This window comes from Musa acuminata, chromosome BXJ3-5 (genome assembly GCF_036884655.1).
Source record: "Musa acuminata AAA Group cultivar baxijiao chromosome BXJ3-5, Cavendish_Baxijiao_AAA, whole genome shotgun sequence".
Taxonomy (NCBI): domain Eukaryota; kingdom Viridiplantae; phylum Streptophyta; class Magnoliopsida; order Zingiberales; family Musaceae; genus Musa; species Musa acuminata.
The window spans coordinates 10,576,950-10,587,945 of NC_088353.1; the positions used below are offsets into that span (position 1 = coordinate 10,576,950).

At 39.5% G+C, this 10,996-nt stretch overlaps 2 protein-coding genes across 7 annotated transcripts; one reads left to right on the forward strand and one right to left on the reverse strand.

Annotated features, from left to right (window-relative positions):
* Positions 1 to 929: 929 nt before the first annotated feature.
* Positions 930 to 1,667, forward strand: LOC103985118 (probable E3 ubiquitin-protein ligase ATL45). Its single transcript, XM_009402731.3, has one exon. The coding sequence runs from the start codon at positions 978 to 980 to the stop codon at positions 1,491 to 1,493; it is 516 nt and encodes a 171-aa protein (XP_009401006.2). The 5' UTR covers positions 930 to 977; the 3' UTR covers positions 1,494 to 1,667.
* Positions 1,668 to 2,593: 926 nt separating this feature from the next.
* On the reverse strand, positions 2,594 to 9,712 carry LOC135583760 (monosaccharide-sensing protein 2-like). Of its 6 annotated transcripts, none has more exons than XR_010496413.1 (7): positions 8,777 to 9,711; positions 8,464 to 8,585; positions 7,520 to 8,086; positions 5,736 to 6,682; positions 3,751 to 3,938; positions 3,175 to 3,660; positions 2,594 to 2,841 (listed from the first exon to the last, which is right to left on the reverse strand). XR_010496413.1 is itself a non-coding variant. In XM_065150761.1 (6 exons), exons 2-6 carry the CDS (start codon positions 8,540 to 8,542, stop codon positions 3,225 to 3,227), a joined length of 2,217 nt encoding a protein of 738 aa, XP_065006833.1. In that variant the 5' UTR covers positions 8,543 to 8,585; positions 9,268 to 9,712; the 3' UTR covers positions 2,594 to 3,224. The 6 variants fall into 6 exon arrangements, 2 of the variants coding, with proteins under 2 accessions (XP_065006833.1, XP_065006832.1); XR_010496414.1 differs by having other exon boundaries at positions 2,594 to 2,896; XR_010496412.1 differs by having other exon boundaries at positions 2,985 to 3,660.
* Positions 9,713 to 10,996: the final 1,284 nt, after the last annotated feature.

Below are 10,996 nucleotides of genomic sequence, written 5' to 3' on the forward strand. Positions count from 1 at the left end.
CAAATTAGTAATTTGATATCTCAAATGTGGGTTAGAGTAATCTCTTCAAGAAGTTGTACTTGTTACCTTCTTTTATCATAAAGGAGGAGCGAGAAGGAAGTTTATGTTTCTTCCTTATCATAATCATAATGAACGAAGAGAAAATTTATATTTTTTTTATTATGACTCCCATACACTATACAAAGGGAGGATGATATGGGTCTTGTGTGACAATAACATTATCAATCGTTGATAAATTTTCAATCATATATATATATATATATATATATATATATATCGGATGATTACAGAGCACACAGTAATGACATTGTTGTTTTGAGATCAACAAGCTTCTCCCTCGTCTTTCTACTTCACAGAATGCAAGACACAAATTTGTATCATCGAGAGGTCTTGAAGGAGAATGCAATTGGTTCTCGTGCTCTGAGATGTGGCCTTCTATGTGACACTTGGTTCTCACGGCCCTGTCGCGTTGTTAGAAACCATGTGTTCCGTTACTTTCCCGTGGAAGCTGACAAACGAAGGTGCTAAAACTTCTGCACTCACTCGTCCTTTACTTGGTTCGTCGTCACAGTGCTCGAAGGTGCATGCATCCCTGTTTTCCAAGGCATGTCAATTACTCCCAAGAACACATTCGTTGAATGGGTAAGTCGAGCAGAGAATCCATCAGCTTCCCTGATTGAAGCAGTGGATATAACTGTAACCACAGCATCATCCTTACGATAAGCTGTCTTACACGGCTTAACTGGTCATATTTTTAATTTCTTTACCGAATGATGATTATTATAGAGTATGTGTTTTTTTGTTTGCGTTTTATGGAGTAATAAAATTATTATATTTAGTTCTAACACAGCCGCCTACATGTCACCAAATGCCTTGCGGGTCCCGTTGTACGTTCACATGGACATCTTTTCCCATTTTATTGAGCCCACCTCCCGAGCACAACTCTAGCCCTCCCATCTCCGTTCTTCGACGAGCCAATGCCTCCGGCCGCCAGATTTCTCACGACGTCAGCCCCGCCGCCGGAGACGCACACCAACGTGGTGGTGATCCTTGCCGCGCTGCTCTGCGCCGCGGTCAGCGCCGTGGGTCTCGCCCTCGTTGCGCGCTGCTGTGCCTGTCCCTGGCGCTCCCTCGGCGGTGGAGGCCCACGGGCGCCGCCTGACAAGGGCCTCAAGAGGACGGCCCTGCGGCAGCTGCCCAAGGTCTCGTACGGCGGCGCCGCTGGCGGAGAGGAGCCGGCGGAGTGCCCGATCTGCCTGGCGGAGTTCGAGGAGGGCGAGCAGCTCCGGGTGCTGCCGCAGTGCGGGCACGGGTTCCACGCCGGTTGTGTCGACGCATGGCTCGGTTCCCACTCCAGTTGTCCGTCGTGCCGACGGGTGCTTGTCGTCGCCGCGCCGCCCTCCCTGTTCCAGGGGTGCCGCGAGGGATCCGTCGAAGCTGCGGCGCCCGTGTCGGTCTCCGCGGCGGGCCGCGGAGGCGAGGGAGGACGGTGACGCCCACAGGTTCCTCCCTCAAAAGTGGCATCTTTAGCTCCCTCTTTTCTACGCATCTTCATGAGACCAAACCAAAGTGAGACCCTTATTTTCCATTCTTAGATCTTGTTGAGCTGTGGATTTGTGATTCTCAAAAGTACAATAAATATCGTATAAAACACCAGAATTTTTTTTTTTCTTTTGCTCCTATTTGATGAAGATGATCACATGACAAGATATAGTCAAATTAGATAATCTAAAAGTTAAAAGTCAGATTTATGGATAATATTTGTTATCTTGTTCAGATTCTATTCTCTTATAATAGTTGTCCTCGACAACTGCAAGACAGCTGATGGACACTGGTCATCCCCCTAACCCAAACAGACACTTCTACGGGATATATTTCTTGTTGGATTTACCCAAAGATTACGGTAGTTTGGTGGGATTAGTTAAAGGGCAGCACAAAGTGTTAAAAGATGTTGTCGTCTCCCCCACCCAACACACTGTGAGCCATCAGCAACAGTTGGTTCAGCTGCGACTCTCTGCCTTCACTGGAGAATGGCTAACAACTCCATCTTTGAAACTTGATTCTGTTACATCCACTGCTTAGGATCTTTCCATCTTTTATCAGATCACATACCTCTTTCTGTCCAAAGGCGTTGGAAAGTGCTGCTGATCTATGCTGTCAAGATGACTAGTTACCGTAGCAGTAGTGCTGGGGAAGTATATGACAGTTGAAGGTTTTACCCTACTAATATAGTTCGTAACACATTAGTGATTGTATGGCATACATAAGTGATTGTTTGATCATCAAAAGCTTAAACTCTGAAAAGTTCGAAAAACCCAAAAAACAAAAATGAGTGGTAAGTGAACTGTCGACAAAAATTTACATGAATTAGTTGCTGGCAGCTAAAACAGGTCAGATTAATAAAACTGAATAAATCTAAGTAAAATATCGAATGCAATCCATTTATCTTGAAAAAAAAAAGTGCCTAAAAGAAAGGATGGCACAAATGCCGAATTCTACAGATAAAATGTAATGTGATACAATTGGATCCAAAACTTCTTTAGCAGCCATCAAACATTGATGCATATCATCACAAGCAGAAGATATGACCAACTTCAGTTAAAAATTTTGCAACCCATACCAAATAAGAAGCTATAATTTTCAGAGTTTTAGGAAGAGACAACATGAAGAAAGAAAGCCAAAGTCATTGTAAATAAATCTTAACATGGATCAAATGCATAAAATTTCTTTTTTTCTGCCTGATGCCTTAGCCTTAGAGTTCCAAACTCACTGACAAGTTTTCCTGTGTCCTTCAATGATCCCCTCAGTGCTGACATATCCAAGTGTTGATGACTCCAGTGCCTAGAACAAGGAAAACATGCTAGAATTGTGACCTCCAAGACTAAGAACTTCAGAGCTGCCAAATGCATTTCATGCAGTAGTTATACTAACTCCATCAAACACCATATAGAATGAAATTCAAGAAAAGAAAGATTGATGCTCACAGATCATTGAATCGAAGACATACATTTGCTGAATATAAGCAATTGATAGTAGTGACCTTTAATAGCTTGTTAATATGCTCTAGTCCCTTATTCATGCTCAGTTCCCATTCCATTTTCATCTCATCCCAATCCTATTCTCTCTAACCATCTTAAACTTCAATTTTGATCTTTGACCAGAGAAGAACATTACCTAGAGATCAAATGATAATTGTAGTCCCTCATCCAAATAAGTAAAAGAAATCAATCTATTGCAGCTTGTTTTGCCCCAACGGCAAAGATCTCCGTGATGACCTCAAGTGGCATGCCCTTTGTTTCAGGAACTTTCAAGAACACAAATACCAAAGCTATGGTGCACACAACTGCATATATTCCAAAGACACCGGCAAGGCCAATAGAATTGAGCATAACAGGAAGTGTGTATGTGACAATGATGTCACCAATCCAGAACGTGAGGGCACAGATGGCTATGCACACACCACGGACCCGAGTTGGGAAGATCTCGGCACAAAGAATATTGGGAATTGGGCCGAATCCCATGACAAAGCAGCAGAAATAGATGACAACACTGACAGTCGAGAGCACGGCATGAACCACAGTTCCCATGTCCACAAGGTTAGCCACAACCAAGACAACCAGTGAAGATATCAAGACAGGGATTGTGGACAGCAGAAGGAACCTGCAAGTTTGGAGATTGAGCAAAGGGGTTCTTGCTTAACCTATTGTATAAAGGGGAGTGAATTTTGCCCTAAGGTAGAAAGTGACTTACCTTCTTCCTGAGATATCCATGAGCCTCATGGCAAGACCAATACTTGGAAGCATCAACAAAGTTGTGAGAGCACTAATGAGGATAGATGCTGAAGCCGAGCCAATCCCAATATTTGCAAGTAAAACTTCAACACCAGCTTGCTCAAGTATCTGAGGAGTGTAGTAGAGAACCCCATTTATGCCAGCAAACTGCAGGAGTAATGAAATAGGTTAGAATGACATCATCTAGAACAATATAGAGGTGAATATGATGCTACTTCTCAGAAGAGAACTAATGGATAGATAAACATAGAAGTCTAATTATAGGCACAAGAAGCAATAGATCTTGATTGTCATCTAATAGTGAGAGACAGTTAACAAGTATCAAAACATATTATCTACCATAATCGATTAATTAAAATTTAAAACAGAAGCAGAAGTTGCCAGCTCAAAGCAACTTTAGGTATGAGAAAAATCCATGAACCTCAGGTACAACAATAATAATCATTAAAGCCCTAGAAGATTTTCTATGAGTTTTGTATGAGGAACTATATACTTAGTCTCAAAAAGTTCACTGAGACCAAAGTTTGGATCAGATTATGCTATAAAATTAGAGAATGGAATAAGAGCATAAACGGTAGTGCAGGGCTTCCAGGTTCTGGCAAGGAAACCTATAACATAACTACGGAATATATTGTCTTCCTTTTTGCAAATTACAATGAGCTCAGAGCAATCTATGCAAGTTTCTGGATAGTGCATCAGAAAGATTAATTGTGAATTCAAGATTGCATAAAAGCCTGAAGGATGTCAGACTTTATAAACTGCATGTAACATAAGATCATGATCGATACTGCATTAGGTAAAGAAAGTGAAGCAATCAAAGGAGAATATAAAGACATTCTTCAAAGGAGTATAAAGATGCTCCAGGAGACAGGCAAAGAAAATTAAGCCAGGAAAACCAGAAGCAATCAAAAGGAAGTCTATCCTTGAAAATTGTGTAGATTGACCTAACAACATGAGACTAAGGAAGCCAGAGCAGATACAGCTACAGAATTCCTAAGTAAAAGTAGAAGATAACTATTTAATTTCAAAACTCAATTTTAAGCTGGTAGATTTGAAGTTCGGACTTTATAGGAGCAACAAACTGAACATAAGGGAGTGGCATAACACTTGGATGCAGAAGATGGCACCTTGAGCAGAACAACAATAGAGTAGCTAGGGGAAAAAAGCGAGAAGAAAACTCAAGAACACTTATGTACATCTGACAACAAAATTCAGCTATTACTCTCATCCAATTTAACTTAACCAGATTTAAGCCTCCTTAAAATAAAGTTAACGAGCCTCAGATATGGCTTTTTTCTGGTAGCAGGTAACCTTTTACACTATCAACAGTCACTCTTTCAATATGCAAACATCAAACATCAGAATAATGTTTTAGAAAGGATCCATGGTTGGGCAAATGATCAAGCTACTGCATAACACATATACTGATACAGAAGCTTCCACACAGACAATTCAATTAAAATGTCATACAAAAAAGTTTGAACCATTAATAGGTAAATAGATGTTGAGACCAAATAAAATTTTATAGGATGATATTTATTTTTATTTATGGGTTTTTTTAAATGATAAGTTTATAAAAGTAAAAGTATAATTGAGTGGATGTCACAATAAACTACATATGGTAGTACTGAAATAATTTTTTTCCTCAATAATAGAAAATTGCTAATAAGGAAAAACTAAAACACATGCGATCATATTTTCATGCTCACACAAACTGCATATGTATGCTAGAATGTACATATACAATTACAGCATACTGCAGCAATACAGGCCTATGCAGAGTACCTCGTATATGACCACGTTTTGGACACTACACCAGAATGTTACTAGTGTAAATGTAGATCACAAACATAGTTTACCAAAGTCCATTTCTATAAGAAATAAATAACATGAGAAGACATTTAAGCAGCATCATGATCTTTCATTGCATTTAGTAAAATTAACCTGCTGAAGTATCTGGATCCCAACTCCAACAAGTAAAGCATGTCTCACACCAGGTTCAAAAAGATCTTGCCAATTTGGCCCTTTAGCAGCTGCTTCTGATGGATGAAGCATGGCGGGCCCCACAGGGTGCTGATCCATAAGCTCCTTATAGAACAGAGCAGGTTGGCTAACCAAAGCAGCAGCCTGAACAAATTCACCTTCTTCAGGAATATCAACTCCTGGAAGGGAAACAAGGGAACCCCTCCTCGACCCAGGAATACCCTCTTGGTGTAAATATATTCTTTTAAACCCACCTTCCTTTTTCCCATCTGCACCTTCTCTCTCAGACCATTTCCATGCCAATTGCCAACCCCCACCAATACCCATACTACTAACTGCCTCTCCTCCATTCTGCATAAGACTGCTATTTCTCCTCATGCTCATAATACTTCCATGCTGTTGGCCAATATCCTTCACTTCCACGTTTGTTGTTTGGCGAGAAAGCAATGGACTTTGTAAATTGTCATCAGAATCACCTCCTCCAGCATCAGATGCATAACCTTCACCCTCCTGTTGAAGACTCTCCTCATCCCACTGCTCGGTTTTGTGTTGCTGATCTGCCACACTAAACATGCTTCCGAAATTAGGAAACAATGTGCTTCGCATGCTACCCATCTCAGGTAATTTTTCATGGACACTTCCAAATAGGGTAACCAGAGGATCCATTAACGGCACACCACGCTGATTTTCCATGCTACCACGGCGAGATACAAGAGCAAGGGAACTTTGGCCTTTGACAGGCCGGGCAACCCATGAAAGGCCTTCCTCAGGCCCATACAATGTGATACGGTCCTTATCAGCAGTTGCCCCCTGGTCATCAGTGAGCTCATTAGCCGGTCCAATTACGTACTCTTCAATGGAAGTCTCACCACCTACTCCCAAACCCTCAACAAGAAGAGCCATTTCTCCTGTATATTTAAAAAGAAAAATGGAAAAATCATATCTTAGACTTTTTCACACATCCATTTTGTTTGTCCCAAAAACCAAGATCACAAACTACCAGGAATAAATTATTAAACAATAAGCTAATGTGAGATCGATAGTGCTAGAATAAGCAGATTTAGTTACATTATGGTAAAAGAATCAGTAGATTTTTCTAAAGTAACATAAAGAAAATTAGAACAATTCAACTAATAACAATAAAAAGATATACAAGATGGAAAGAAACCCAAAAAATTTGGCCATAGTAATTCTCTCTGACATTAGAGGTCTCAAGTAGATTTGCCTAATGATACAAGAATAAGCACAAAGAGAACATGCAACCTAAGAAATATTATTTTGTTTTGAACGATCATTCTTGTCAAAGAAGCACGTAAATGTGAACATCCATAAATATATACACAGTGTTCTGACATGAAAAAGAAGAATGATATAGCTACACTATCATATAACATCAATGACACACGGATGCTCAAAAGTGGAACTCATAACAAATACAGAGTTTATGAGACTATGCATGAGAAAAATCAACACATGATTGTTGTAATATATTACTAGTACTGAACTCTTTGGTAATGCCAATTACACACCTTTATTTAACTAACTGACTATCAAAATTTCCATCGCTGTTCAAAACACTCAATAAGATACACAACAAATTTATCTTGCATATCCACTTGGCCAAACAACCAGCATATAAACATTTCATGTACAAAAATTTAACTATTACAACTGCTACAACTTAATAAAGGATATAACTAGTTTTAACTAAAATGAATTTAGTAGCATTTTGAGGCAACATTTACCAGAGACATCTTCCCTTCCCCGCAATCTCTGCAAAACCTGTTTGGCCTCAACCATTCTTCCTTTGCTTACAAGCCATCTTGGAGATTCCGGCAAAAAGAAAATGGTTAGTGCAAAATAAAGGAGGGAAGGGATAGAGAGAACTCCCAGCATCACTCTCCAGTCCGAGTTCACCATTAGTGACATTGCAAAAACCATACAATATGATATAAACATTCCTCCAGAGCCACTGAACTGTGGGAGGGTATTCAATGATCCCCTTATCTCTGGTGGAGCCGTCTCAGAAATATATACGGGAACGAGTGTGACTGCTAGACCAATCCCGAATCCATCAATTAGCCTCGCCAATAGTAGGACATAGACATTGGGCGACCACAACATCACTAGACCACTAAGAAAATAGAGAATTGATGAGATGATTAGCATTGGCCGTCTGCCAACCCAGTCTGATACTGGACCAGAAAATGTTGTGATGATAGTAGCCCCGATAAGCGACATAGCAACTATTAGTCCCTCTATGGTAGGCTTAGAATCCAATTTAAATTCCTTTTTGATGTACAGTATAGAACCTGAATAAGCATCAATAAAAATTTAAATAAAAAGTTATAGTAATAGAAACAGTTGACCAACATTAGCAAGAATCATGTCATGTTGAGAGTAATGTGCATCGTGCAGTGTGTTATGCCCAATAATGGCTGACTTTGACATTATTATCTACGAGAGATATACAATTCTTCAAGAATACAGGAACAGCAGCTGCAAGAAAAATTATCAACTGGGAACGGTTCAGCTGGGTAACCCACCTTTAGAATTTTGAAGTGCTTAAATGAAGAACAAGATCGTATCCCAGCCATGAATGGCTGAATCACGTCTAATTTTTTTTTAAATACTAGCTGAGAATTACTATCAAACAAGCCAAAGACAATGGTCACAAGTACAAGTTTACCTGCAATGGTAGCATTGTCCCACCCCTGCAAAAGGTTACCAATTGAGGCAGCAATCGCAACAAGGACAGCACCCCGCATCTTCTCCTATGCGACAAGAATGCAGCTAAACAAATGAAGGAACCTAAAATAGGAGAATCTCATATCAGATTTCTTGACAAAAACCAAACAAAAGTTAAATCCTAAGTAAGCTTATGCAGTTACTAAAAGATTTAGATATTCATCAAAAGACAGATGTTGCAAGTTCTTGAACTGAGACCGACCAAATCAAATAGAATTTGAAGCACTGAATCAAAATTTAGTGAATCTTCATACCCTTTCAAGGAAAACCAAGATCTGTTGGTGGATGGGCCAAGGATTCAAAAATGGCAAACATGATGGCCACAACAAGCCACTTCCATGAGTTAACCCCGAGGAGTGGCACCAGATCAGACGGACGACACCAGACTAGATGCCTCCAGGCTCACTCCTTAGGAGGGGAATCTTCACCTAGGGACCAAGTTCACAGAACGGAGAGGTATCCTTCTTTGGCGGAATAGAAAAAAGCCAAAAGCAACAGAGCTAAACAACAGCAAGAAAAGTGCCTCCGGTACCCCTCAGAAATTTCACCGAACACATAGTCTCCTCTTCTCTATTGCGGACTGAGCTTTAATAAAGCATTCAGAAAAAAGGAAAAAATCGAAGAACACCAGTGCAGTGATCTCCTGAGTGCGTCAGAAAACCGGTATATAACTAAAATTTGCAGAATTTTCCGCAGAGAAACCCGCCAAGATCGTAACTTTCCGCCGGAAAACACTGAGGCTCACCCTAGAAAGGCAAGAAATCACCCCAAGAACAGATCTTTGAGCTGGAAGAGCCAGAAGCTTTCATCTCTGACGACTACCAAATTTCCAGATTCCAGAAACTCCTGATGACGCAGGGTAGATCGTGCTCGTCGATTTGTCTGCTCTTTTATGCTCCAAAACTTGAGAGATTTCTAGCAATGGGAAGAGCAAGAAAGGAAAGCAAACGCTAGAAAGGAAGTACCATTGGCTCCAATGACAGCCGATACCGATCTGTCATCCCTAAATCCTTCCGCTCCCCCGACAACCCGAGCGAATGAATGGGCGGAAGGCCTAATATGCCCCGCTTTCGGTTGCTTTTTGAAGCCTAAACATGGGAAAAGGCCGGGTTCCTTCAAACCCACCTGGCGTAGAAGGGAAGAAGAGGAGGAGAGGAACGCAATAGAGATTTGGATGCCGAAGGCTACGGAAGAGGCGCTTGATCCCTTCTTCCTTTTATATAAACCAAAGAAAAAATAAAACCTTTTTTTCTCTTATTTTTCTTTTATTTCTCTCTGCATACATAATAAATAAATATATATATATATATATCATAATTATTTTGTAAATCAATCCAACACCACAAAAAAAAAAAGTAATTCTGAATTTTCAAATATCAAATAAAATTTAGTTCATGTTTTTGTTTCTTCTGCATGTTATTATGCAGATTTTGAATATCTAGGACTGCATGTAATATTGAGTGCCAAAAAAAAGTAAAATACGCATTAAACAATTATCCCCAACTCTACCTTGACAGCGATGGGGATAGCCACCCACTACCCCACTTAAGTTCAACCAATCATTGCGCGGGTACTGAGGCAAACTGGTGCATGGATCTTTAGAAAAAAGTGGTAATACTAAATCTTTTCTTAAATCGTCAGAAAGAAATATGATAAAATCAAATCACATGTAATTTGGTATTTTGCTTTTTTTTATATGTTTCAAAATAGGCTTCCCTAGGAAACACCTCGATGGCAAAAAATTAATCGAATCATGTTGTTAAGATAAAAAAAAAAAAAAAAGATAAGAAGGTTGGAGTTCTATCTTACTCCATTTCGTAGTTACGAAAAGTGCAGTCATCGAGTCTAAAAAGACTAAATGATCCTTAGTTGTTATTTATTAGTAAAAATATATTTCAGTTTTTAGGTAAAAATAGATGTAAGGACGAAGGAGAAGAAAATGTTATTATTTTCATTAGTCTCCTCCCCCACAACATATATACTCTTTTTATAATATGCTCGTAACAAATTATCTTTTTCACTCACATTATAATTCTTGTATGTTTTATATTTATTTTTAAAAACAATATTAAATTTGTGATTTGATCCAAGACTTGGATCCCTGACGACGTTCGATCCCGTTCTCATAATTATGTCCTATATTAGGATAGAAATGTCGCCATCTCGAGCTCAAAATATCTCTTTTAAACATCCAAAAAAACATCTCGGTCACCTCGACAGCATCCGTCAAGATCATCGCATGCATCCATCCATATGATGATGCATGTGAGCTTAATTAACAAGAGTCACTCGTAGAGGTTGACCTCTTGTGTGGAAATTGAGGTTCGGTGCTGAATATTCGTGCTTGATGCTCTTGTAGCAATAAAATGATAGATGACAACATATTGGTTTGTCAGCATGTATCTTATTATTCTTATAGAAAAATAAGAAGATGAAGCACAAGTAGTTAGTTATATGGTAAGTACGACAGATGT